Raw genomic sequence first — 26,857 nt, forward strand, 5'->3', positions numbered from 1 at the left:
AGTAACTGGTCTAAGTTGATGCTAAAAGAAATCTTTTTATGTCTCATCTCTTTAGCAGGGGGAGCGATCTCAGAACTGTTATGAAGGCCCTTGAAGTTCTTTGTTCTTCCCTACTTTGCCATCGTGTGGCCTCTGGACACTGTGGTCAGTCATTTGAGATTGACTTTAATTTAAAACAAAGGCCTCTGTCTTCCACCCAGGAGGTGGAAGGAGTGAATTTTATGTTTGAATGAAGAATTGAATTAAGGAAGAAGAATATATGTCCCCTTCCCTTTCAAGCATAAGTCCAAATAGGCTCTCAGGAATGAGGATTTGTGAAGACATCAAACAGGAGTTTTGACTCATTTAAACTTTAATGCTTGTTATGTTGCTGGAGAAGAGATTCCTGTTTTGCTTGTCTGTCTTTACTGTACCCAGCACCATTTCGGCCTGTCATTTCCTATCTCCTACTTTCCTTCCCTCCACAGTGCACGTCCTTGAGTGACTTGTTCTTATCTGTAATTTTGCTGCCTGTATCCTAGAAAAACGTCTGTTGCACATTCTTTCTTCCATTTTTAAACTTACCCACTCACCAGATACCTCCTATATTTCCGTATTGTATTACAAAGATGGGCAGAAAAGAAAGTGCTGGAAAGATTTCAGATTTTCCAAAAGGAAAGAAAGATAAGAAAGGCCCCCTCTTTGTTCACATACTGTAACATTTTGCTCCAGAAGTTGAGCTATAAGAGAGTCAGGTTTTTCTTTGTATCCTTTTCATTGCATGGTTCCCTCCAGTATTGGTTCATTCTCATTAATCATGGTTTTTGAAGATAGCTAGTTCATTTGTCTCCAGCAAAGAATCATCAGTAGTTTATATTGCTTTACCTGTACTGGCTTCCAGAGCCAGAAACAAACCGAGGTGTCTCTCAGCAGACTTCTTTTTTGCTGGGGGTGGGGGAATCTATGCAAGGACTAAAATAAAACCGTCCAAAATCAAAGCAATGACAACACAGTTCAAATCAAAAAATCTAAGCACCTTTTTTTTTTATCATTGCTCGTGGACATCTGTCCTTCCCATCAGTCATTGCATTTCCCCTCCTTGTATCCACACCCCTTTTCCTTCCTACATGTTTCCAGTCACTTCCTTTCTGTGAAAGGTTGCTTAGCTTTTTAAAAAAAAATTTTAATTTTTGCTTTTGCTGTTCTTTGTATAAAAAGTAGCAGATTGGATGGATGTGTACACTAGGTGTTTGAAATTCTCTGAAAATCCAGAGTGAAGAAACCAGGTGTGGAGGGAGGGGCCTCTCCAGCCTCTCTTGAGCAGAGCTTTGAGCTGCCTGGAAGTGCTTAATCTGGATCATCATTTTCACAGTATTTTCAAAGGAGAGTTAAACACTGTGCTTGTTGGGAAATCTCTGTCAGTTGGTGGTTGCTCCGATAGGTAGCCAAACGAGGTGATTACCTTTTGGATTTTAGCATAGAAATCAAAGTAGAACACATCAACAAGAGCCTCTTCCATTCCATCTTTAGAACCAAAACGTTCAGTAGTTGAAGCAAGAGCTCTCCCTGAGTCAGTGGCAAAATGTCTATATTTTTAGATGCCACTGCTTTTTCCTCAGATGCTCATTTTGTGAATTTCATTTCCTATTTCATATTAGACCAGTGGTTGAGATTGGTAGGTGGGTCACTAGACATGTTTTTGTTTTGCAGACATTATTTCCATTTTGTTTCTCTTTGTACTGTACAGTGCAGTAGTATGCAAACTGTGTGATACAAGAGGTTTCTGCCTTATTTCCACATGCAGAGTAGCTGGGGGTCCTCTGCCTGAGCATTGGGATGTTCAAGCTCTGTCCACCTCCTAAACCGGCTACTGAGAAAGTCAACTTCAGCCCTGTCAGAGTGTCTCTGGCAGCAGCTCCTAATAATTATTTATGCTTTTGGAATTTGTTTCAGCTCCTAAAACCTTCTGTCTATTTCAGTTTGATTTTCTCGATTTGTACAATATATGCATATTCTTTTTCCCTTTTGTCACCTGCCCACCCCCCAGTGTTTTGTTTTCTAATGTTCTGTAGTTTTGTACGAGATGAGACTTAGCCTTGGGTACTTCTTGCTGAAGCTTTAATGCTTTGTAAATAAAACCTGATGTTTATTAAAGAACAGGTGTAGGTGTGTGTTTGTAGACACTGATCACTTCTGAAAGTCACCGGCCACTTCACTCTGTACAACAGAAAATGCAGCTTACTTTGTTGATATTAGATCTTCTCCGTGTAGAAATAACAGCTGGAAGGGCTAAGGAGTGGCCAGGTAGTCCAGATACCTGCCTTTGGACAAGAATATAAAGAAACAATTCAAGCAAAAAGTTAGTGAAAAAAGGATCATGTAGGAATGCCCTCTCTTCCAATTCCTTAGCTCAGTAAGTGTATAACTACTCTGTAGAGGCCTCAGTGCTAGGAGACATTGTGGAGCTTACAAAAACTCTTGCCAGGAAGTTCCTGCCTTCCAAGGACCTTTCTTAAAGTGTAAGTACAGATAAATTCCTCTTCATTAGCACTTTTTCTCCCTAGATTAAATAGCCTTGAAATCCATCGAATACTTATTGTCTCCTAAAGAATAAGATGTTTCATAAAGTCTATTTAAGTCTTTGATTTTAATCATCTCCAAATCTGAGTGTCTACTTAATAATCCTGTTATGTGACTGAGAATCTTTTTTGACATCATAGCTGTTGCATAGCAACTTTGACCCAAGTGAATGATGAGCTCCTTTCTCGTTCTATGGGGTTGGGGGGACTGGACTGAGAGTCAGGAAGAATTATATATCCTCTCCCCCAGAATATATCTTCGGTACCCTTAGGAACGAAGAGTGCCTAGAAGTGGGAGAGGAGCTGCATTTAACATCGCCTGTCTTGCTGCTAAGCATTGATTCTAAAAGCCCATTTGGCCCTTGCCTTCGTGAATTTTCATTTCTTTTTAAAATTCCTTACACACTTTACAAAGTGTTTTCATGTACAGTTTATCACTTTTGATGCTCAAAGTGACCTTCCTGAAATAGGCAAGGAGGTCTTAATTTACAAAGGAGGAAACAAATTCAGGAAGGGTGAATCACTTGCCTCTCAGTCCAGAGTTCTTAATCCTTTTTATAGAAGGTTTAGGAGCATTTAAAGTTAATAATAACTTAATTCAAGTTAATCCTCTCTTTTTTTTTTTTAGACTTGGTATTTGATTTCTTATTTGGGCAGATTTAGCTGGTATTTTGAAACCTTTGAATTCAGAGCCTACAATTTGGAGGGGAGGGGAAAGGGTGAGGAATGGTACAGCCTTACTATACATTGAGGTAATTTGGAAATTCACTTCAGCTTCTGAAGTCTTTTCATCTTTGTTTCCCAAGAGGTGGACTTAAATGCATTAAAAGGATGGGAAAAGAATGAAGACTGGTAAGGTGGTTGTTAACAAGTAGTGATAGTAAAGCAACAACCTTGTGACATTTTTTCTGCCGTGTGGCCTCCCCTGTTAATAAGGACTGGACTTTTATTAAGTTGTATTGTTTTATTGACAATGCATGCATCATATCTTTCGACTTTGAAGGCTATCTCATGTCGAAGGAATTAAATTACGTTGCGGAGGATTTAGCTGGAACACGTCGGGTGTTGGCTGAGGGTGGTGAAATGCCTACTAAGACATGAAGACTTTGGCCACTAGTTTCATCCTTGGGAACCTGGTGTTGGCCTTCTATCTCCCTTTGGTGGTGACTTTACCTAAAACACTGGCCATTCCTGAGAAACTGCAAGAAGCTGTGGGGAAAGTTATTGTCAATGCCACAACCTGTACTGTCACCTGTGGCCTTGGCTATAAGGAGGAGACCGTCTGTGAGGTGGGCCCTGATGGAGTGAGAAGGAAGTGTAAGTCTCAGCGCTTGGAATGTCTGACCAACTGGATCTGTGGAATGCTCCATTTCACCGTTCTCATAGGGCAGGAATTTAAGCTGAGCTGTCTGAGTTCAGACATCCTGGAGGTTGGACAGGAAGCTTTCCGATTCACCTGGAGACTTGCTCGGGGTATCATCTCAACTGATGATGAAGTCTTCAAACCCTTCCGAGCCAGTTCCCACTTTATAAAGTTTCAGTCCGCTCAGGAGTATGACTCTGGGACCTACCGGTGTGACGTGCAGCTGTTAAAGAACTTGAGACTTGTCAAGAGGCTCTATTTCGGGCTGAGGGTCCTTCCTCCTGACTTGGTGAACCTGAATTTCCATCAGTCCCTTACTGAGGATCAGAAGTTAGTAGATGAGGGCCTGGAAGTGAATCTGGACAACTATTCCAGGCCTCAGCGCCCACCGTGGAAAAAGAAGGTGACCATAGCTGTGGGGATAGGAATTGCCAGTGGTGTGACTGGTGGCGTGTTGGTGAGCATCGCCCTGTGCGGTGCACTGAGGGTGATCCACAGCAGTGCCATCCTTGAGACCTGACAAACCTTGCTGCCGAAGGGCTGGCTGCTCAGGAAGCCGAACTAGCTTTTCAGGGGAGTGTTCTGCCTGCCGGATTGTGGATTAACTAAGTGGGGGGGCTTCCACTACCACAGGAGTGAGTGGGGGTTGTGATGCGGGGCAACATCATGGTAGCTGTGGGCAATATTCCCTAACTCTGTGTCCCAGATGGATCTCTTCCAGTCTCTGCCCACTAGGTACCCAGGAAACCTGACTGCAGGCATCTCCCTGCTCCTGGGAAGAGTTCTGTCTTCCAAGTTTGCATTCATTTTCTACCCTTTACAACTTGTATGCCTCCCTACCTTGATCTCCCTTCCGAGCAGTATAATCGTGTAGAAGGATATAATAGCTTTTCTAGTGAAAGTGTTTTTTTCCTCTTCAATAAAAACAATTCCCAGTAGCTGTATGGAAACCTAACCTTTTCTGCCCTTTAGTTTAAAATTTCTTGCAGTTGTTTAAATTGTCCCATAATCAGTCTGGTTTGGGGTTAAACTTACACCAGCGTTTTTAGAATAGACATTGAACATATCGCTTTGTTGGGGGCATATGCCCATGTGTGGCAGAGCCGAGGGTGTTAGTAATGACTTCTGACTCAGGTATGTAAGAGACAGTCACTAAATGTTAATAAATTATTTGCACCCCTTATACACTCCCAGGTGAAACCTTTGTGCTCAGTGCTAAGTTGAATTCCTGGTGAAACACTGGATTCTTCAGCTGGTAGATTGCCCCTGAACAGTTCCTAGGCTTGCTCCCTGTTCCTGTCCTTCTAGCTCTTTCAGTGCCCTGAAGCTTGTGCTGCTGGAGGTTTCTTACAGCAGCCAAGGCCCCGTAACGGAGGACTAGTACCTTCCTTCCTCAACAGGAAAACCAATCTTAAGACCTTCAGAGACCATTCAAACTGTGTCTGAGATAATTGCCTTGGCTTGTGGAACTATCAGGGAAATTGCTCTTGGGCCGCCAGCTGAGCTAATTCTATATGAGATAATTAGCATTTCTTCCCCTTTTTTCTCAGCACAGAGGAAGTAGCAGAAACAAGACTTGGACCAGTGGTTATCTTCTCTGGCCGTGTGTCTGAATCACCCGAATGAGCTTTTGAAAAATAAGATTCCTGAGCCCTAACCTGAGGATGCTAATTCAATTTAAATTATGACCAGTGGATCTCTGTTATTTCTTCTATTTTATATATAAAAATAAAGTCCAACCCATAGAAAAGTTGAAAGAAAGGTTTGATGACATCCACAGACCCTTTAACTGGATTCACCGATTGCAAATGTTTTGCTCCAGTTCTCTTCCTCTCTAAATACATATTGATTTTATGTGAAGCACTTGAAAGCTAGTCACAGACATTGTGACCTTTTACCCCTAAATCATGTATGCATCTCCTAATAAGGACGTTCACCTGTATAACTACAATGACTTCATCACACTAACAGTTTCCTAATCTTACAAATAGTTGATACTTCGTTTCTCCCAATTTCTAAAATATTAGAACTTTTAACTTGATGTTTGATCTAGGATCAAATGAAGGTTCACGTATTACATTTGATTATTATTTCTCTTAAGTCTTATTTTACAACAGATCCCCTACTTTTCTTTTTTTCATGACATTCATATTGAAGAGGCCATTTGTCTTGCATAGTGTCCCACAATTATTTCCTCATGAGTAGATTCCTGAGGAATGAATCTTAAACATTTTTGACAAGAGCCCAGCGAAAATAATATGTACTTATTGCATGACCTCGGGAGGCACAATGTCAGGGTGACCCATGGTTGATGCTAAGCTTGATCGTTTGGTTAAGGTGGTGACTGCCAGATCTCTCCAGTGGTGGACCTGTATATGTTTTCCTTTTGTAATCTGTGGGGTGATGCTTTGTGATTATCTGGTTTCTAAAAAACGTTCACAAGCGTTTTAGAATCCATTCATGGTCTTTGCCTTATTATTACGTGCTGGGGATTGCAAAATGATGGATTCTTTAAATTCATTTTTGTATTTATTACCCTGCATTTTTCTGTAAAGAAATGCTATTCTTTTTATTCTTCTGACGTTTCAATGAATTCTCTTTTATATTCAGTGAATTATATATAATCCATTACTGTTGTCATATTTTTGATGTTCAGATTGTTCCCAGTTTTGGCCAGAAGTCCCTTCAAGCCAACTCCTTTGTCCTTTTGGTGTGGTCCCACTTGACTTTGAGCATGTCCTTGCATGGTAGTGTTGCAGCTGGAAAATGTGACTAGAAATTCAAATTCTTTTGGTTGTTGTGAAGAGAGGCTAGAGGCACCTTCTCACCAGGTGGGGGTCACTATGTCTCCGCAGGGAGAAGACTTCCCTTTGGTACTGCTGAGTCAGTACAGGTATCCCCCGCTTTTTGAAAGTTCACTTTCCACCACTTTGGTTTTAGGAGAAACCTACGTTAGTACCTGTTTTCGCTAACTGAAAAGAAATCTGAAGGATTTTCACTGTTTCAAAAAAAAGGTAATTGCTCCTTTGCTTTACACCATTTCAGCTTAAGAAAGATTTCATAGGAACACTCTACTTTTGAGGAGCGGGAGAAACCTGTACCTCAAATGTCTTAAAAATCAGGGAAGCTTGAGCAGTACCATCAGATGAGCACTGTTTACTGCCCATCCTGTTAGGTAAAGCCAGCCAGCCTAGGAGAATGCCTGCTCTGCTGAGGCCTGCCTTAAAGTTGCTTGGCCTAATTTTTCTCCCCTCCCAGGACTGAATGAAGCAATATGGACCGTGTGTTGTGACTTCCTTAGCGGTGACTGTGTGAAGGCTGAAGGTGTTGGGTAAAAGCCTAGGGTTAGAGAACAGGACAAGGAGATACTCTTTAGTCTGAGGATAAAAACACGCACAGCTGGTGCCAGCTGCCTCAGCAGGTTGAGAAACCGTCTTTATTTAAGAACTGCCTGCTACCAGAGTCAATAAATAACTACCATTATAAGAAGTGTAAGAGAGACAGACAGTAGGTCAGTGGGAGCGGGTCCATTTTAACAAAAACTGAGTTAAGTCAGTGGTCCAGTGAAGCCCCAACCCTTGCCCAACTGTGAGTTTTTCTAAGCTATGCAGGCCCTGGAGGGGGTGGGTCAGTTGGAGTCTGGGGGCCAAAGCAGGGTGCACCCCATCTGAGGGCATGAGGCTTCCTAGGGCTCTGGGGAAAGCTATCAGACCCATTTTTTTTTTTCCTCTCCAGTTTCCCTTTATTGTCCTGCCTTCCCAAAGCCTATGACCATATATACAGCTACCAAGCACCTCTTTCCATGGAGCTCTTTGAAGTTCCTTAAAAGTGCCCATCTAATCCCTCATGCCACTCCAGGAGCCTCTCTGGCAACCTTGCTCATCTCCAGGATGAAGCCCAGGTTAGGTCTGAGCCAGGGAAATAGCTGCACCTGTGCCTCAAACCCAGGTTTGAGGATACTGTTTATCCCTCCGATACAGAGGAGCCCAGTAGGCTGTTATATTCTGAGATCAGGAAGCACACAGACCTCTAGCTGGAGAAGAGATGAAGGGAGTGAAACATTCTAGAGCCAGCTCGGGCTCTTGCCCAGAGTAGACTAGCCTGGCTCCTGCGACTGCCAAGAGGCAGCAGTATATGCTGGGAAAAGAATGCCTGGGGTGAGCCTTGCCCCATAAATGACTGTGACTGCAGTCACTCCCCCCTGCATGCTGCAGCGGGCAGGAGCTCCAAGACTCTTCCTGTGCTGAGCACCTTCTGATTCCAAGAATCCCAGCCCTGACGGACACTTGCAGCGTCCCCTCCAGTCTTCACCTACCCTAGACCCCAAGACAAACAGCTGTCAAAATTTCTCAGAGGTCCCTACAAAAGGAAGAAGCCCCTCAATTACTCAGTCCAGGGTCTCCTTGAAGATGTTTTTTCTGATGGCTCTCCTGTCATTTTATCAAAAAGAGCCCCCCCACCCCATGGCCCTCCTGTTCCCTGGGACCACCTGTATCATTTGATTCCCTGGATGAAAGTAGGTAACCCAATCGCGCTGGGCCCTGAGACTCCACCTGAAGAGAGCTGCCCTCCCCCCAAGGGTGAGGTATACATCTGGGCTGTTGGAGCAACCAGGGCTGAGCAGCCAGGGCTGGGGCAAAGGGCGCTATAGGCTGAGCCCCAATGTACACAGAACGGAGACTCTCCCGAGCCCTGAAGCGCTGCCTGTCCCTAGTCCTCAGGCACTTGCTGGCCACTGAGCTGTAGGGTGAAGTACTGGTTTGTGGCTGTTTCCCCTTGGTTGCCTGTCTGGGGCTTGGCGTGTGAGAGGGGAGAGATCCAGGATCGAGTCGTTACCACAGCAGGAGCGAGCCTCAGCGCGTGCGGGCAGCGAAGGCAACAGTCGGGCCTCTTGGGCAGGAAGGGACTCTGAGAAGCCGTCTGATCTCTTCTTCTGCCTCCACACCAGCTCCTGGGCAGCCACGTCACCAACAGGCTGTTCCCCTTCACGTGCCTGCGTGTCCTCAAGCCACCTGCTGTCTTATTCAGTCTTAACCAGCACTCTGCCTGAGTCTTGGCCTGCAGGAACATCCATTTTAGTCCAGCTCTGTGTCCCCCAAACAAGTTCTTCCTGCACGGGGCTTACGTTTTCCTGAGGCTGAGTTCTCCTAGTTAGAAAAACCCTTCCTGGGTTTCCCAGAGGGTCTGTGTGCCTCCACAGAACTAAGACTCTCAGTCGTTCTCTCTTGCCTCAAGCAAGCTTAGGGGCTGCAGCCGCCAGCTGCACAGGTGAGTCCCTGTGGCAGTCGAGGTCAGCCCTCTCGGCCCAGCATCTAGACACCTGTCCCTTTGCTGCTCCTCCCGCAGCCGAGGCAGTGAGGAAAGAATCGGCTAAACCCTGGAAGGAGGTTTTCTACTTTCAGCATCCCCTTTCTGATAGAGCTGGGTACAGGCCAGATCACAGCCATGGGGGACCAGGGTGGATGCTAGGACAAGTTTGGGTCCCTGCAGTGGAAGAATGGTCACTCAGCTGAGCCCCCAGCACCTCGCATGGGGGTGAAGGGTGGGAGCAGGTGAGGAGGTTTTGATTGGAGGGCTCCAAGGAGGCAGTCCTGGGCCAGGGGCAGGCTGGTAGGTTCAGTGGTGGCAGGGAGAAGGCATGTGAGCTTACATTTTTAAAAAATTGTAGTGGGTAAACACCAACATAAACCTGCCCAGGAAAATAGAGCAGGACTTGAAAAATTTAAAAACCATAACAAAATAGAGCTCTAACTGTAAACTACAGAAACCAGGCTCAGGGGGCCTGTGCCCTACAAGATGTCCCGCTGCTCCTATATGTGAAGGGCCACCTGTCACAACATAGGCTTTGGAGTTTCCTGGTTGTGCCACCACTGCTGCCTGGATTTGGGGAATCCCTGCCCTTGCTTTGGCCTCTTTTCTTGGAGCAAGGGCAAGGGGAGCAGGGGGCTTCAAGCCAGCACTGCATATTGAGGTCCCAGCAGAAGCTAGGCTCAGAAGGCAAAGAAAGACTGGGGTCTCCTGTAGTCTGCATGCGCCTTGGGTTGGGACCCAGCCATGCCGAGCACCCCACCATCACCCACCTGCACCTCTTGAAGAAGAATTTCCATAGCCCAGTGCCCTTCTTAACCACCTTCTTAACCAGGTCATAGCCATTCAGCACTGCCCCCTTCCTCTGGGTAGACAAAGAGCCTGGGACAGGAAGGTTGGAGAAGAGTGCTATCCCAGCCCCATCATTGACAGGCTGTGTGACCTGAGGAAGGCCCTGCCCCTTCCAACTCTGTTACCTCATCTGTAGAGTGGTGGCTTGGGCCCAGTGAGGTCTATAGCCTCTTCCAGCTCTGACGTGCTGTGACTGGTAATACACCCAGAGCGCAAGCTAAGATGTCCCATTTATTTACCCCTTCGTCTTCTGGGGGAATGCAAAAGAGCATCCGAGGCAGCCTTGGGGGCGGGTCGCCATGTGGCCCAGGGCGTTCCTGCGAGCAGGTAGGGCCGCATTTATCCTTTGCCCTTCTCAGAAGACTCCTGACTCCAGACACACAGAATTACAGCTGCATTTTGCTGGAGGAGGACGGTGGAGGCACTCCTGCCTCCTACTCAAACCCGCGAGGGACCGTGCAGGCTGGGGCTTGGTGCGGTGGGGGAGCTGCCCAAGACAAGCCCTTTAGTCACCCAGCCACCTGTAGTGGCTTCTGTCACTCTGGGGTGACAGGGTTGGGTTGGCAGTATTGGCTAAGAGGGCAACGTCACCTTGATTGTGACTGTGCCGCAGGCCAAGTCTGGTGCCCCTTTCCACCAGGAGTCTCAGCTTCTCAACCCCTCTTAGCTCCCACCCAGCAGTCGGGAGCGTCGCCCCCCGGAGCTGCAGGGGCTCAGGCTCCCGGCCTCAGACACCAGAGCACTGGTTCTCAGCCATCAAGGTAGGTGGCAGGGGCCTCCAGGGAGTTATCCAGGACAATGTCAGGGTCCAGCCGTGCTGTCCTTTAAGAGGAGAAAGGAGGAGAGTCCCTGGTCCCCAGGTTTGGCCCTCTCCTTAAACTGAGAGATGCTGCTGTTTAAGCTTTGTCCCGTTCCTGTCCGGTGTTCCCGGGCTTAGGACTCCGCTCTCTGGAGCAGAGTCCATATGCGGTCCCAGAGTGCTATCTCCGCTGATGCGCAGATGCCTGTTTAAACCCCCTTCTTCCTGTAGGCCTGCCTTCCATCCAGGCACCGTAGAGGGCCCAGGCATAGGGTTCAGTATCATCATGGAAGTTACTGTCTGGTGCCTCTTGCTTTAAAGAAAAAAATTCCTCGCATGGGTTCTATCCTGTGGCAGAATATGAAATATCCTACCTCCTACGAAAAGGGCACTGCTTAAAGTAGGTATTTAAAACCAGTCATTCTCAGGCACAGTGTTGGGCCACCTTGGCATTGGGAAGGGGCTGGGGCCAGCTGGCTCTGTCCATCGGAGGTGGGTGTCCAGCTGTGGCAGAGAGGGAGGGGTGCCGAGATCAGAGCTCCAGGTAGCCTATGAGGATCAGTGTCGCCACGGAGTGACAAAGGACGGTGCCAGGATGTGGGACTGGACAGACTGCTGAGTTCTCCACCATCATGCTTGTGCCTGAAACCAGCAGGCGGAAATGGGCTGAGTGAGCTGGGCCTGGGACCTGCACATCCCTGTCCCACCCTCAGGACAGAATCCAGACCTTTCCTAAGGAGATTCACGGAGGGCTGGCTTCAGGACGGGGAGGTGTTCTCAAGCCCTCCTTCTGCAGTGTTTTGTAGGACCTTTGCTCTTGTTCCCGTGAAAGGAGTGCACTTACCTCAGCCCTCAGGGATGTTTGGGAGTGGGAAGGAGGGGGCAGCAAGGGCAGTTCCAGGGCTACTTTGCACTTGGTTCCTGCCTGCCTGCTTTTTTCCCCCTTGGGGACTGGCTGGGTTGGGGTCTGGCTTGGGTGGGAATGATTCCTGCATCAGGCATCTGGATGGACCCTGATACTCCTGGGGGATAAGGGGAGAGACAGCACCTCCATTCCTCACGATGTGGACTTCTGCCGGGACCCCGTCCCCCCCTGGCCCTGTGGTCCGAATCTGCACCAGGGCATGGCCAATGTCTTCAGGAACCGCAATTTCTATCCAATTCTTGCTGGTGAGGTGGAGCGTGGGAGTCGGGTGTAAGTCGTTCTGGTACAGCATCTGTGGGAAGGGGGTTAGCCAGGCAAGAGTTTCCTTACACCAGGACTGATTCTCCTCTTCCCTAGCCCCAGGAATGGGAGGAGCCCATATGGTTCTGGGCCCTCGAGGTCCTGCCTCCTCACCCCTCCCGTTTCCTGTTGACCAGGTCCAGGCTCTTGAACAAGCTCCCCACTGGGAAGAGAAAAGCTTGCAAGCAGCTGAACTGGTTCTGCAGACTCCTTAGACCAGAAGGACCCAGACTTCACCCAGTCCATTGCTGCCCCCTTGAACCCTGTCTTTCCGCAGTCATACCATTTTCTTCTAGTCGCTACTACCTGCTCCCTGAAGAACTGCTCATGGATTTCACGCCTCTCACAATCCCAAACTCTCTGCTTACATCTAACTCAGATCCTTCTGGCTAGAAACTGCAGCTCCCTTGTGTTTGCCAGAAATACAAGTGAGCTCTTCCTCAGCGTTCAATGCCTGGTTGATCCCTTCCTTACCTTATAGCCTGTGACTGCAGACTCATTTCGGAGCGGGACCACAGGGTCCCACTTAATACTAAGACTGGAGCTCGAGAAAGTCCAGGAGATGTTGCCAGGGGGTCGCCGTGGAGCTGCCAGAGGAGGGAGAGAGTTGGGGAGACTTCCCAATGTTTCCCCACCACTCACCCCCTTGCTTTTAGCCAGGCTTTGTCTAGATGTCTTCCCAAAGCAGTTGGACCCAGAACATTCTGTCACCGCTGCCTGAGAAACACACTCCAACAAAGTTTGGAGAAAAGGGAGGCAATTCAGAGGCCATGAATTCCATTCCCTCGTTATTATTAGACGTGCTGCCTCGTTTCTGTCCTGCCCAGGGCTTGTGGGCTGGAGCATTTGTCTTTCGGGGAAAGAGTGATCCTAGAGGCACCGCCTCCAAAATATACCGCCCAACCCCCACCCAGGCTGACGGACTCACGGGGCTTCACGGTCGTGGCATTGGCGGAAGGGCTGGCAGGCCCAGTGCCGGCCCGGTTGTAGGCCCGCACAGTCACGTGGTACTTGGTGTTGTAGTGTAGGCCGGTGACTACGGCACTGGTGTCTAGCCCTGCTGTCCTCACTCGGTCAGCAGCTGCTTCTTTGTCCCCAGCTTTCCAGTAGCGGATCTGAAGGGGGCAGGGGTACCCTAGGGTCAGCAGTCAAACCCAGGACCTCGGGGCTACCCTGACCCTGGCTCTGGACACCTGCATCCTGCTCCTTGCTGGTGCTTGTAACTCAGTCTCGGGTCTCAGAACCTAGACACTAGATCATGAGCTCCAAGGGAGCAGGGACAAGTTGGTGTAAGTGGCTGCTCCCTTCTTGGTGCCCAGCAGAGTGCCCAGTCCAACGAGAGAGCTTAATACGTGGGCTGAACGAGGGAGCGGGGGTGTGGGCACTGACTCAACCTAGCCATGGCCTGCTGAAACCAACCCCATTTAATTAATTCAAGGAATCCCGTGGGGACTCTGTTAAAGGCTATGAAATGCACATTGTACTTGCAAAGTAGTCCCCCAGCCCTCACTCCAGCAAGCTTATGAGGGCTGCGGAGTAAATGCAAACCCATTGTCATAGACCTCGTAACACCAAGGCCTTCTAGATATTCTTCCAAATCAATGGCAGAGTTTGCAGCTATCTCCTCAGTGGGGCTCGCCTAACCCATTGTGCTAAAGCCCAGAGCTGACTCTCCTGAATGGAACTGGCAACATCACTAGTATGATGATTCTCCCTTAGACAATGACATTTCCTGCTTGCCCTTCTTTCCCTTCCTCTCGCTTTCTCACTCTCCATCCACCCCCGCATGTATCCCAGTGTGGAGTCACCAGTGGGCCCAAGTCTTGGGTCAGAAACTGCTGGGCCCAGAGTTCCTCAGGGACAGGATGAGCGGCTGGTACATAGAGGAGGCCATGCTGTTCTCTGCAGCCCTGAGGATGCCAGGCTAACTGGGCTCTGGCATGAAACGGGCAGGCTACGCCCCTTCCAGGACCTACTCCTCCTCCCCTGGGCTCCCACAGCGTCCAGTGCCGGCTCGAGCCAAGCAGTAACTTCAAGGCTGTCCACAGGCATCAGCTAGAGGGGCTTAGCTGAGGTTGCGTCCATGGTGCTGCATAGACTGCGTGCTGTGTGCCTGGTTAGTGAATGAGTGATTCCAGGAGGAGGACTAGCAAGCCATGAGGTGCCCCCGCGCCTTGACCCCCCGACCCCTTCCTCTCCCAGCCCAGGTCAGTGCTCACCTCATACCCCAGGAGGATACCATTCATGTCCTGCCGCACCGGTTCCCAGGTCACGTTCATCTCTGAGGATGAGACCCCTTTGGCCCAGACCTTGGTAGGGGCCACCCTGGGTTCTGAAGACCGACACAGAATGGGTTTGGGTTCCCGGGCACTCCCTGTACCCTACAGAGCAGCTGCCAGCTGGGACTGCCCCCTCTTAGGATTTTATGGAGCCCAGGGTGCAGGGTGCAGAGCATTCCCCGGGGCCCACTTCTCTTTCCAGAGAGCCTCCCTCCTCTAGGCCTGAGGGGAGACGAGGTAGCAAGGGCTAGGAAGGAAGCCAGTGGCTTAGAAGCCAGGTGTCCTCTCCACCCCACCTGCGGAACCTAGCAGGGGTGTGAGGAGCGCTCCCGCACCCTACACCCCGTGGACACGCTGCTGGGGTGGGGATGCCGCATGGGCCCCGGGGTGGCCCACCTTCCTCAGCCGAGTACACAATCGCGGTGAGGCTCTCAGGCCCATCCCCGCGGTGGTTGTAGCTGCGGATCTTGACCTCAAAGGGGGTGTAAGGCCGGACGCTCTCGTTGCTGTAGACGAAGTACTGGGCATCGGCGCCGGGCACCCGCGCGGTCTGCCAGCTAGTGCTGCCCTGCCTGCGGAAGGACAGCAGGTAGCCGAAGCCGTCTCCGTTCTGGTACTCCCGGGACATGGGCTGAGGGGCAAGAGCGTGGCATGGGCGAGGGGCCGCGGCTGCGTTTTCCTGCCCGTCCTCCAGCCCCACCCAGCCTTCACCAAGAGGGGTGGCCCCAGGGCTGCAGTGGTTCCATCCTGCAGTGGGTACCAGGGGAGGGGAGGGACCTTGTCTGCTCTGGAGTCAGGACCGTGCAGTGGCTCTGTCTGGGTCCTCTCTGCATGCTGCTCAACTCCTGAGACGAGTCCCACCAGGTGCGGGTGGGGGTGAGGGTGGGGTAGAACTTGTCCCCCCAGAGAACTGGAGGCATAGCCCTGCCTCTGTCCTTGCAGCTTACCGTCCAGTTGACAATGAGCTCTCCAGGGGCTCCACCGCCTCCTCTGAGACCTGAGGGTGCCACCGAGGGGGCTGTCAGGGCCAAGGGACACAGACAGTTAATGGGCAGTGAGGGAACAAAAGCTCTGAGTCTGAGACCAAAAAGCATCCTAGGACAAGGACACCCTTCCAGTGGGCCCTGGCTATACGCCAATAAAATGGACAACCTAGAAGAAATGGACAAATTCTTAGAAAAGTACAATCTCCCAAGACTGAACCGGAACCAGGGAGAAATAGAAACTATGAACAGATCAATTACCAGTACTGAAATTGAATCAGTAATTTAAAAACTCCCAACAAACAAAAGTCCAGGACCAGATGGCTTCACAGGTGAGTTCTACCAAACATTTAGAGAAGAGTTAACACCTATCCTTCTGAAACTATTCCAATGGGACCTGGTTTTGTCTTTCAAGAGTCCCTCTGGACGTGGGCTTTGGAGTCAAGCAGACCTGAGATCAGATTCCACCTCTGCCACTTACTAGCTGAGTTTCTCTGGACGAGTTACTTAACCTCTCTGAGCCTCTGATTCCCCTCTCTGTAAGATAAGGATAATAATGTTTCTCTCAAAGGCTGTAAGAAGAATAAAGTTAAACAAGACAGTGGCTAGCATATACATATAGTATACACTCCATAAATGATCATTATCTTGATCCCTCTTGTTGGTTTAAACTAAGTAGCAGAGACCAACTCTAATTTGCTTTAAATTAAGGGGAATAAATAATTCAGAACTGCAGTTAATCCAAAAAACATTTCTTTTGGGTTACAGGTTGTTTTATTATTTTATTTTTTTATTTTCATGGCAGACTTAATTTCCTACTTGTCTCTAGTATTCAAAAGGCTGATATTAAAACAAGAATGCATTTAATTAGATCGTGAAGCTTGGCAGGGGGTAACTTGGCTGAGGGTTAAAATATTTCTGTAGATGATCCAGCAACTGGACACTTATCACTTCGTTCTGATGATACTTTAGGGCCTTCTCATTTGCAAAGGGCACTTAAACACATTACCCATTTGATCCTGTGAGGTAGGCATTAATATTACCCTTTTCAGAGTGGAAAGATTGAGGCCCAGAGCAGTTAAGTGACTTGCCTGAAGTCACACAGCTAATAAATGTCACAGTTTGAATTTGAACTCAGCTCTTCTGATTTGAAATCTCATCATCTTTCTTCTGCATCATAGCTGTCTTTGTGCTCAACTCCTGGATACTACAGTGAAGGAGACCACTCCTCACCCTTTGACTGTCCAACAAGTTCAATCAAAGAAAGTGCTCCTTCTGGAATTCTTTACAAGTAAAGGAGAGGTACAAGTAAAAAATATTGAATGATTCCAGAAAGAGCCTGGAGAGTCAGCATGGGGCACACAGGAAACCATGTTTATGGACACAAAAAGGCAGACCCTCATTACACATTCAGTGGGGCAGGCCTGGGTGGGTATGGAGGGGAGGCAGGTCCTGATTCCATGCTGCTGGTCTCAGGATCCCAGGGCTCTCATTCTGGGCCTTCCCCTTCACCTCTTCCCTTCCTTCCCCACTCAGGTTCTGACACCTACCTGCCTTTCAGGGAGGGTTGTGGGCAGATTGTCCATTCTTCCTGCTCCCAAAGAAACCATCTAAAGAAGGACTTAGAGCACCAGCTGCTTACTTAGCGCCCTGCACAACACACACACACACACACACACACACACACACACACACACACACACCTTCCTCATTAACTGATTCCTGCAGCTCGTGCACTTCCAGGGAGGATATCTGCCCATCACCCCATGGTCCTGGGTTCAAGTCCAGGCTCTGCCAGTGTGACCCTTCCTTCACATGGAATGGTTTTTCCATTTTTTTAAAAATTAAACTCTTTACTTTGAGACAATTGTAGATTCACATGCAGTTGTAAGGTTGGCCTGTTTTTTAAATGAGTGGTTTGGACTGGATGGCTTCCAGCCCTGACAGGCTGTGGCCCAAGGCACAGTACGTTGTGCAGTGTTGCGGCCTTGCTCTGACTTGTGTTTCTTTCTCATCTGTTTTGTTAGAGTCCGAAGCCTGGTGAGCAGGGTTGGAACTCCATGTAATTGCTGCTTGCTTGGGGCTCCCTTTAAGGAGGGCTAGGGTCTGTGCCCTGACATTACTTCTCACCCAGGGCTCTGACCTGCTTCCTTGGTCCGGATGTTGCTGGAGGGCCCACTGGGCTCCCCAGTGCCCAGGATGTTGCTGGCTAAGACCCGGAACTCATAATCCATCCAGGGCGTGAGGCCCAGCACCTGGGCGGTCTCGGCGTTGCCCTCGATGTTGGCGGGATCTGCAAGGCACCAGGGAGTCAGTGTTCTGCACTTCATTTACTGATCTAGATGGAAAGGGCAGGGACTGGGTATGAATCACTTTTTTATACCCAGCTCTCACGGTGGTACCCGCTATATTAACAGTTCAATACCTTTTTCAGGAATGATTGGGAAACTCGTAGACCTCCCTGCCTTGGAGCCTTTGTAAGATGTTGTGTGCATCCCACACCCCCACGAATGTTTTCATTGCCCCATTAATAGTCCTGCCAGTGCTTCAAGGGTGCAGACTGAGTGCCTCCCTCTCCAACCCTCTCCCCATTCTTCTGCCGCCTGTGTGACCATCTTCCCTAATGGCCTGGGAGCTCCCTGCAGGCAGGGGGTCTACACTTGTCCCTCTTCGAAGCTCCAGGCTCAGCCTTGGCCTCTGACCCCCAGCACCCCCCCTCGCCCCCCTACAGCCAGGCCTAATCAGTACTGACCTGGGTGGGGCCTCACACTTACTGGTCCGAACCTGCTTCCACTTCCCTGCAGGTAGAGTACGAGCTTGCAGGGTGTACTTGGCAATGGGGCTGTGGTTGTCAAAGCCACGGCTCCAACTGAGCTGGACAGTGGTGTCACCGATGTCTCTCACAACCACGCCTCCTGGGGGACCTGGCGGACCTGCACCAAGAGGTCAGAGCAACAAATTTGAGCCAACCTCCTTCAGGCTCGCTTGGGCTGGTGCAGTACCAAGAGGGAGCAGCAGAGGGCGCAGGAAACATACACCGGGTTGGGAGGGCAAGGAATGGGGGCAGTAGTGAGTGGCAGATGGGGTGTTTTGAGGAGGAAGGATGTGTCCAAGGCTGGAGGGGTCACAGAGGCTCTCTCACAGAGATGTGTATAGATTTCCCAGCATGAGGCTTTGAAACTTCTGGCCTCAGCAAGTTCTCCAGTCTTGGGATGTGGTGGAGTGGATTTTTTTACAATTTTAGCTTTGGAGAAAGAATATTTTATTCATTTAGGACCTGCGAAGAACCACGGGATGAGTTCAGCTCAACAGACTTGTTAGGAGCCCTTCCCACGGCTTTCAGGGAGAGGTGGGAGTTAGTTAGGGAGCGAAGGTCAGAATAGCCCAGCTGGCCTCTGAGGGTGTCACGGTGGGGGTGGGGTGGGAAACCCATCACCTCGGACCAGGACTGTGGCCTCCTTAGATGCACTGTCCACCACCGTCTGGGCCATGCATGTGTACTTCCCACCGTGGCGCAGCTGGGCGTTCAGGATGGTCAGATCCCCAACCGTCTCCTTCTGCACACGGGGGACAGGAAGCGGGGCGGGTCAGAGGAAGCAGCCCTGGCTAGTGCATGAGTCAGGGGACAGGAGGCAGGGCTCAGAGTCCCCTGCTCTGTTACTTCCCCAGACCCCTTGCACCTCGCTCTTCCTCTCTGTTCCGTGGGAGGGATCAGCTAGTCTCTACTTGGTACCACTGGGGATTAAACGACATTTTTTTTACAGAAGACAGTCAGTGATGGTTCAAGTTAGTGATATCATCTGCGCTGGGGGGCAGGATAACAAGAGTAGGGGAGTGAGTCTTGCTCGGTGTGTGAAATTCCAGGTTTGACCCTAACCCTCTTCTAAATGCATAGACGTCGGGTGGAATCCAGGGAACTGCCCGTCTAAGGGAGGGTGCTTATGAACCCAGGGATGAGCTTGCCATCATGGCATTCCTGGGGGAAAGGGGAAAAGCTTTGGGGGTGTTGATGGCTCTCGTGGGTCCCTTGTCTGCCCAGAAGGAGAGAAGAGCCCTGGGTTCTCTGGCCTCAGGCCTTACCAGACTGGCCCTTCGGTAGTGACCCCCAGGCTTGTCGAAATCGATGGGGAAGTCATCCAGGGTCCAGATGAAGGTGAGGTCCATGGTGGGGTCGTGGGAGGCGTGGCACTGCAGGGTCAGGTTATCTCCCAAGTTGATGTCGGCACTGGAGGGGGCTAGAGTGATCTTGGTTGCATCTACCAAGACAAAGGGCCCCTGAGTGGAAGGGGAGGAAGTAGGCCCAGGCAGGGGCGGCAGGGCAGGGTGAGAGGCTCTGTCTTGAGCCCCAGGAAAGAGAACAGGCAGCGTGGCCAACAGCATCCTGACCTCCCAGCCGCCCCGCGAGTGCGTGGGAGGGAGGCAGGAGCATATCCCGGATGGCGGTGTTTGGGGGCAGTCCCAAGAGAAACCGAATCCTGGGGTAGCCTCAAAACCATACTAGGGGCTTCCCTGGTGGCACAGTGGTTGAGAGTCCGCCTGCCGATGCAGGGGACACGGGTTCGTGCCCTGGTCCGGGAAGATCCCACATGCCACGGAGTGGCTAGGCCCGTGAGCCACGGCTGCTGAGCCTGCTCGTCCGGAGCCTGTGCTCCGCAATGGGAGAGGCCACAACAGTGAGAGGCCCGTGTACCGCAAAACAAACAAACAAACAAACTAGGAGGAACATGGGAACACAAGAGCCCAATGGCGAGGAGGGACGGCACCCCATGGTGGCTGAGTCACCAACCTCAGCCAAACCATGGTCCTTACCTCGCACAGACAGGATGCCCGTGCTGTTGGCTTTGCCCATGAAATTCTCAGCAAAGCAGGTATATTTGCCTTCATCTGACCGACTGATGTTTCTTATGATCAAGGTGCCATCCGGAGTTACAGTCACTCTGCAGCAAGGACAGAGCAGATCTGGCCAACCCAGTGACACACTGTCGTCACGGGAAGGGGACTCACCTCCAGGGAGAGAGAGGGTGAGCAGGAATTGCTCAGGTGGGGTGGGGCTGGTACCTGCTGCTGTTGACCAAAATCTCAGTGCCTTTGCTCCAGAGCACCACGGCCTTCGGAGCTGCCCTGGGCTGACAGGGGATAACGATCTCTCCCCCTCGGGCTGCGGGGATCAGACGCCTTACAGGATTCAGCCTAAAGTCAGGGGCAAGTGCTGGAAGGAAGGGGGAGCGCCCCACAGTCACGCAGGGAATCGAACCAGCACTCGTTGCCCTGGCGTCAGATGTCACCTGGCTACATGTTAAACATTTTATGTTCCCTCTATGGCCAATCCACGAGTGACCCCCTAGCAGCACCACTTCCAAAATAGCCAGGATCCAGCCCCGCCTCATCACCCCCACTGCCACCAGATCTCTGCTGGTTGGCCTTCCTGATTTTGCATTTTCTTTCTACAATCTCTTCTCCACCCAGCTGCCAGGAATATCATTTTAAAAACACGAAACAGACACTCAGAATGAAGTCCAACGCCTCCCAAGGGCTCACAAAGGAGTCCCTACCTCTCAGATCACATCTTGCTCCATTCCTTCCCTCACTTATTGTGCTCTATCACCTGGGCCATTTTTTTCCTCTTCTTTTTTTGGTTCCGTGAAGATGACATGATTTTTCCTGCCTCAGGACCTTTGCACTTACTATACATTTCGCTTGGAAAGCCCCCAGATCTTCACATGGTTGGTTCACATCCCAAATGCAACTTCTTCAGAGAGGTCTTCCCTGACCACCCTCTAACTGGCCCACCTTACCCACAGCACTCTGCGGGATTTTCTTTACTGTATTTTTTATGGCTGTCTGAAATTATCTTATTTAATTGTTTGATTTTGTGTTTATTTGCCCCCCTCTCTCCACTGGATTGTAAGATATTTGAAGGCAGAGACCTTATTTTTCGTGTTCACTTCTTAGGAGGTGTTGAAGAAATATTGGTTGAATGAATGAATGAGTCTTAGTTAAGCCTCACTACAACTGGATGAGGTAGGTACCGTTCTGTCCATTTTACAGATGAGGAAACAGACTACAAGCTTAAGTCACACATCTAAGGATACTGGACTAGCTGACATTTACTGGGCACCTGTTATGTGATGGGCAGGTTCCTTACGCTTTAGCTCTATCATCTCCTTTCATCCCCACAGCAGCTGGATGAGGGCTGGGCTATTATTGCCCACATTTTATTATTCAAGAAACTGAAACACAAAGAGATTAATAACTTCCCGAAGGTCACACAGGCAAAGGGGCTGCATTAAACCCAAATCTAGCTGATTTGGCTTTCAGTGACTTTTGCCACTTTTTTTTCATGGCGGCAGACATTTCCTTTTCCACGTCAGACGCGGGTCAAGCCAGAGACCCTGTCCTCTGGGAGCTCCATCTAGTGTCTCATCTCCTGTCTTAAATCCCTGAGTTCTACTCAGAAGCTGTTGGAAAACTAAGGAAAACTGCCAGGTGAGCATGTGCATTTAGAAATGCTGCAACTCACAACCCCTAATGCCCCCCACCTGGGTGTCCCCGGGGATGTCCTCTCTCCCTGGGCCCCTTACCTTGCACGGCCAGCTCGGCACTGGCGTAGATGGTGCCGTGCTTGTTCTCCGCCACACACTGGTACATGCCTGAGTCCTCCAGGCTCAGCTTGGAGAATCGCAAGTCTCCGGCCAGCACTTCTACCCGGGCCTGTGCAGAAGATCAGGACCACTGGGTGGGGGCTTATGGGGTGGATGCAGTGGAGACCGGGCTGCCTGGAGGGAGTGCCTGTATGCCCAGTCCTATCCAGGGCCACCTGGAATCCCAGGACGCACAGATTCCCCTGGCCTCCCCACACGTCTGCACCCGGAAGCCAGAGGGGCAGGTGACACACTCAGGACCACATAGTGCTTTTGTGGCTGAGTTGGGCCTGAACTCAGGTCCCTGGACCCTCCAGACTCTATCCAGTTGACCAGCCTGAGGCCATGTGACTCTGGGATGGAGAGAAGCACCTAGAACTACGCTGTGGCACCCTAATTGGCCCAGAAAGGTTGCCAGTGTGCGGAAGGGGAGGAGATCTGGAGGGTGAGGGAACCAGGTGAGCAGAGGAAGGTGTGCTGTGTGTGTGGAAGGAAGCCCCAGGTCTCCTACCTGGGAGGCCAGAGGATCCCCATCCCGAAGCCAGCGCACTGTGGGCCGGGGCTTGCCGGCGGCTGCGCATTCCCAGTGCAGGTTGGAACCGATGTCAGCCTCCATGTCTGAGATCACCTTGAGCCACTCGGGCTGAGCTGCGGGGAGCAAGGGAGAGCAAGGCTGGGGAGGGGCTGGGGAGGAGCTGGGAGGAGCTCCGCGAATTAACTGGACTGGATTTGCAGGGCTGCAGCTCCTGCGCCAGACAGCAGAGGGCGCCAGCCGCATTCCGGGGTGGGGAGAAGCAGGTTCAAGACAACTGGCACTGCCAGTAACTCTTTTAGCGACTTAAGTCATTCTAATGCTTTCCATGTGCTTTCTGCAACCTTGACTGAAGCTCTGAGATGACCACAGCACCAGCCTCGTCTGGTCCCATACCCACCCAGTGCACCCCGTGGGCAGGAAAGTTTCAGCAAGGGGCTGCCTAATCTCCTCCCTGACTTCTGGGTCGGCTTCCTCAAGGACAGGGGAAGGCAGGCGGCGAGGGTGTCCGGCTCTGTACCCTGCACGATGATGCGGCCCTGGACGGTGTCGCGGCCCTTGGAGTTCTCCGCCTCACACTCGTAGGTGCCTTCGTCCTCGAAGCCTACGCTGGGGATCTGCAGGGTGGGCTCGGCTGTGGCCCACTGTGGGGACAAGGAGCCATCCACTTTGCGCCACTTGATCCTGGGGACGGGGCTGGCAGGGGAGACAAAGCCAGAGGGGGTGGGTTGAGCTAGGCAGACTCCCTTGTGCCTGCAACTCCTCCCCCAACCCAGGTCCCCCTGAGATGCTGGGCAGGTGGGGACGACGGGGAGGAGGGCCGGGAAGAGACAGGGAGAGCGGCCAGGAGAGGAGGAGGGGCCTCTCCCAGGGAGGCTCAGAGCACAGGTGGTCTGTTCCCTGAAGCTGACTTGCCCTCATGGCTGACCCCACCCTGCCCTGGCCTCTTCTGGGCCTGCCCTCCTCAGCAGCGGCCTGCAATCCGGTTCTTTATGGGTCCCCTTCCTCCTCTCCCCAACAGGGCCTTGCCTCTACTTTTCAAAGGGGATTAAGTTGTTAGTAATCTGTGTACTAAAATGGACTGAGGTATCGGTGAGTCTTACAAGGTAACGCATTACCCTTCATGTGTTTTAAATATGGATTTTCTGGAAGCCCAATAACTTTCCACAAAGCAGGGGGCATCTTGGGTAACCACAGGAGATATGTGAGGGAGAAGGGGACCAATGCACAAATCACATTCTTTCATTCATTCTACAAACATTTATTGAGTACCTGCTATTTGCTTAGCCCTGTTCCAGTGAGTCCTTTTTCTGAGAGAGTAAGAGTTCTATTATACATTTTCTATTTTAAGAGATAACTGTTAGCATCCACAGAATACTTACTAAATACCAGATGCTATTCTAAGCACTGTACATATATTAGTTCATTCAATCCTCATAACAACCCCATGAGGTAGGTACTATTATTATCACCATGTACAAATAGGGAAACCGAGGCACAGAGAGGTTAAGTGGTTTACCCAAGGTCTCCCAGCCAGCAAGTGACAGAGCTAGTAGTTGAACGAGGCAGGCTGGGTTGGGGTCCACGCACCATGCTACCTGCCCCCAGCCTGGGGTGTTGTATAAGCTGCCTGAGCCTATCATGCACGTTGCTGGGAAGGTGTCTCCCCCAGAGGGTTAGTGCTCAGTGAGTGGCGGTTGCTACCCACCGTGGGTCCGGCACTCTGCTAGACCCTGCGAAGGCACCGAGATGACTGAGAGCCGGCCCTGCCTGCCCTCTCCCTGAGGGGCTCTGAGAGGCTGTGCCCTGGCCTGTCTCCTCCCTCCCCCACCACTCACTTCCCGAAGGCGAAGCACTCCAGGGTGACCTGCTGCCCCACCAGCGCATAGGTCTCTGCTGGGAACCGGGCCTTGATGCTGGGGGCAAAGAGCCTGGTGTCTGGGGAGAGAGGGTTCACACATCAGATCCAGATCGAGTGCTCCTGTGCTTAGGATCTCAGCACAACTCAGAGCCCACACTTTCTTGACTCCCTTTCCGCTTGGGGGCATGCAGCAAGGGTCTGAGGCCATGTAGCAGGAAGACCCTGGGGTCCAGGCCCAGACCCTGTGCCCTTTGAGCTGCTCTTCACAACTTCAAAGGGAAGACCCCCTTTCCCAACACCCCTTGACCCCTTCAGCTCCCTCCTCCTCGCCTTGCCCGCTAACCCTGACCTTCCGCAGCCAGGTTGAGCTGAGCAAACTTGCTGAAGACGCTCTTGGTGGAGAAATCCATGTGGCTTGTGGCCAGGCAGGAGTAGTTGCCCAAGTCTGAGGCATTGGTCCGGGCAATGTACAGGTTCCCTGTGGTCTGGGACACGAAGTGACGCCCATCCGTAGGGATGAAGTTGGGGAACTCGTTGAGGAGCCAGCGGTAGGACAAGCCTAGGAATGGGGAGTTTGAGGAAACTGGGGGTGCTGGGCTAATGGAGCAACTCTGGGTAGGACCTCAACGCGCTGCTGGGGATCCGTAGACCCTGTCCTGAGAGTCCCTGTGCTCTGAACTGGGGCTGAGGGGAGACCTAGAGGGAAGATGCGACTTTATCTCTGCCCTCAGCGAGTGCTGTCTGCTGGGGAAACAGCCCCTGCCCTTGGGGACCTCCCAGTCTGATGGGGGGTGGGGCACAGAATCATTTAGAGTTGGGCACCCCGGGATCAGTGCTTCCAAGGGTCACTCACCACCTCTTATTCCATCCCTCTTCTGCTGAGCGGCCAGAAGCCCCTCCTGTGCCCTCTGTCTAACATGGCCCAGGGGCCTGACTCACCTGGGTAGTGGGCGGGTGGGTTACAGGGCAACATCACACCCCAGCCTTCGTGGGTTTTCACTGGGTCTCGCTCCTCCTTGGAGAATTCCTGCAGGACTGGAGGTGGAGACCCTGTGCTCAGGCGCTGTCCTCCAAGCCTGCGGGACCCTCCCTCCCCAGCTCAGGCTCCATGGGGAAGTAGTCACCCGCCCTTCTGGACACTTTTTCCAGCCCTGTCTTCTCTACCCCAAAGCGTCCCGGCACCCCGTGGGGCTCACAGCCAAAGCGGAGGACAGCCTCCCTGCTGACGACGGTGCCCACTGGGTTGGAGGCCAGGCACTGGTAGACGCCGGCATCCTGGGCTTTGGTGGGGTTCATGATGACCAGGTTGCCCCCGATCAGCTGGTGGCGGGAGCCTGGCTCCAGCTTCATCTCGGTGCCATTCATCTTCCACCTGCAGTGGGGGCGGAGAGGGGCTGATGTGACGAAAAATTGCCCACTGCCCAGGGCCTCCCAGCACCACTGCGAGGGTCTCACCTGTAGGTGGCCGGAGGGCTGGCCCGGGCACGGCATGCCAGTGTCACCTTTTCCTCGGTGGACTCCTCTGGGAATAGCAGACCGAGGGGCTGGTCTTCAAAGACAGGCCCAAAGGTGGCCGGGGATCCCCAGGCTGAGCTCCAAGCTGCAGATGGGGGACACCACCAGAGGTCTCAGGGCCTAGGGGCCAGCTGGAGCCTGGCCTCCAGGGCAGCGCTGTCCAATAGAACTTTTGGCAGTGATGGAAAGGTTCCATTTTCTGCCCTGTCCAGTACAGTAGCTATTTGCCATTAGCCACTGTGCCCCTGAAATATGGCTAGTGCAGCTGAGGAACCAGATTTTAAATTTTATTTGATTATAATTAATTAAAATTTGAATTTCAATAGATTGGGCAGACCCCATCTAGTCACTTAGTTCAGTCAGTCACCCCTCCTATACTCAGATATTGAGTACCTGCTGTATACTTAGCACTGGGCGAGGCCCTGTGTAGCAAAATGAGTAAGACACAGTCCCTCTTCCTCAAGGAGCTTGCGACCCAGGGAGGAAGACAGAAAACTGACAGTAGGTGAGAGCCATAATAGTGGTTTAGGTTCAAGAGCAGGGACCCTCGGAGTGGAAGCAGTCAGGGGACTCATGGAAGAGCTGACCTGCAGGGTGTGAGATGGGCCTTGAGAGATGCATGGAAGCCACTGGCTAAAAAGGGGGAGAGAGGAGGTGTGGCCCTGGAGCCTAGTGTTCCTTCTGGGGAGGGCGTCCTGAGAGAACGTGCTCTGGCCCTGGGCCTCTATTAGCTGTTACAGGACCCTTCTAAGCCTCAGCGTCTTCACCTGTGAAATGGAAAGAAGATGAACCCCCCTCCCAGGGTCTGTAGCAGGGTTCAGCTTGACACAGGCTGTGTACTCAGCCACTGTCTCCTGGACCCAAGTGAGGGGGCCGGGTGGGGGTCAGAGGAAGAGGAAGGCTCAGTGGTGGGTGGATGACGTACACGTTGCTTTGGGGCAT

The 26,857-nt window shown here is 51.3% G+C and overlaps 3 protein-coding genes across 4 annotated transcripts in view; 2 read left to right on the forward strand and 1 right to left on the reverse strand.

Annotated features, from left to right (window-relative positions):
- The window catches only part of RBBP5 (RB binding protein 5, histone lysine methyltransferase complex subunit), a 36,423-nt gene extending 33,968 nt beyond the window's left edge, over positions 1-2,455 (forward strand). Inside the window, exon 14 of the mRNA XM_059996092.1 lies at positions 56-2,455. Coding sequence (XP_059852075.1) covers positions 56-84 — 29 coding nt within the window. The 3' untranslated portion in view covers positions 85-2,455. The remainder of the gene's footprint in view (positions 1-55) is intronic.
- A 945-nt stretch (positions 2,456-3,400) lies between these two features.
- TMEM81 (transmembrane protein 81) lies at positions 3,401-4,877 on the forward strand. Its single transcript, XM_060010275.1, has one exon. The coding sequence runs from the start codon at positions 3,656-3,658 to the stop codon at positions 4,439-4,441; it is 786 nt and encodes a 261-aa protein (XP_059866258.1). The 5' UTR covers positions 3,401-3,655; the 3' UTR covers positions 4,442-4,877.
- Positions 4,878-7,331: 2,454 nt separating this feature from the next.
- Positions 7,332-26,857, reverse strand: part of CNTN2 (contactin 2) — a 31,998-nt gene continuing 12,472 nt past the window's right edge. Inside the window, exons 3-23 of one of the 2 annotated variants that reach the window (XM_059996099.1) lie at positions 25,856-26,000; positions 25,597-25,772; positions 25,340-25,435; positions 24,750-24,959; positions 24,378-24,477; positions 23,060-23,235; positions 22,519-22,655; positions 21,948-22,077; positions 20,425-20,575; positions 20,176-20,303; positions 19,447-19,622; positions 18,803-18,923; positions 18,141-18,299; positions 17,510-17,659; positions 15,331-15,401; positions 14,780-15,014; positions 14,324-14,436; positions 13,033-13,219; positions 12,579-12,691; positions 11,928-12,096; positions 7,332-11,521 (exon numbers count right to left, since the gene is read on the reverse strand). In XM_059996099.1, the coding sequence (XP_059852082.1) occupies positions 11,412-11,521; positions 11,928-12,096; positions 12,579-12,691; positions 13,033-13,219; positions 14,324-14,436; positions 14,780-15,014; positions 15,331-15,401; positions 17,510-17,659; positions 18,141-18,299; positions 18,803-18,923; positions 19,447-19,622; positions 20,176-20,303; positions 20,425-20,575; positions 21,948-22,077; positions 22,519-22,655; positions 23,060-23,235; positions 24,378-24,477; positions 24,750-24,959; positions 25,340-25,435; positions 25,597-25,772; positions 25,856-26,000 (3,053 nt within the window). In that variant the 3' untranslated portion in view covers positions 7,332-11,411. Of the gene's footprint in view, positions 11,522-11,927; positions 12,097-12,578; positions 12,692-13,032; positions 13,220-14,323; positions 14,437-14,779; positions 15,015-15,330; positions 15,402-17,509; positions 17,660-18,140; positions 18,300-18,802; positions 18,924-19,446; positions 19,623-20,175; positions 20,304-20,424; positions 20,576-21,947; positions 22,078-22,518; positions 22,656-23,059; positions 23,236-24,377; positions 24,478-24,749; positions 24,960-25,339; positions 25,436-25,596; positions 25,773-25,855; positions 26,001-26,857 lie in introns of those variants that run through there. The other variant, XR_009516830.1, reaches the window with a different exon arrangement.

This window comes from Delphinus delphis, chromosome 1, assembly GCF_949987515.2.
Source record: "Delphinus delphis chromosome 1, mDelDel1.2, whole genome shotgun sequence".
Lineage (NCBI taxonomy): Eukaryota > Metazoa > Chordata > Mammalia > Artiodactyla > Delphinidae > Delphinus > Delphinus delphis.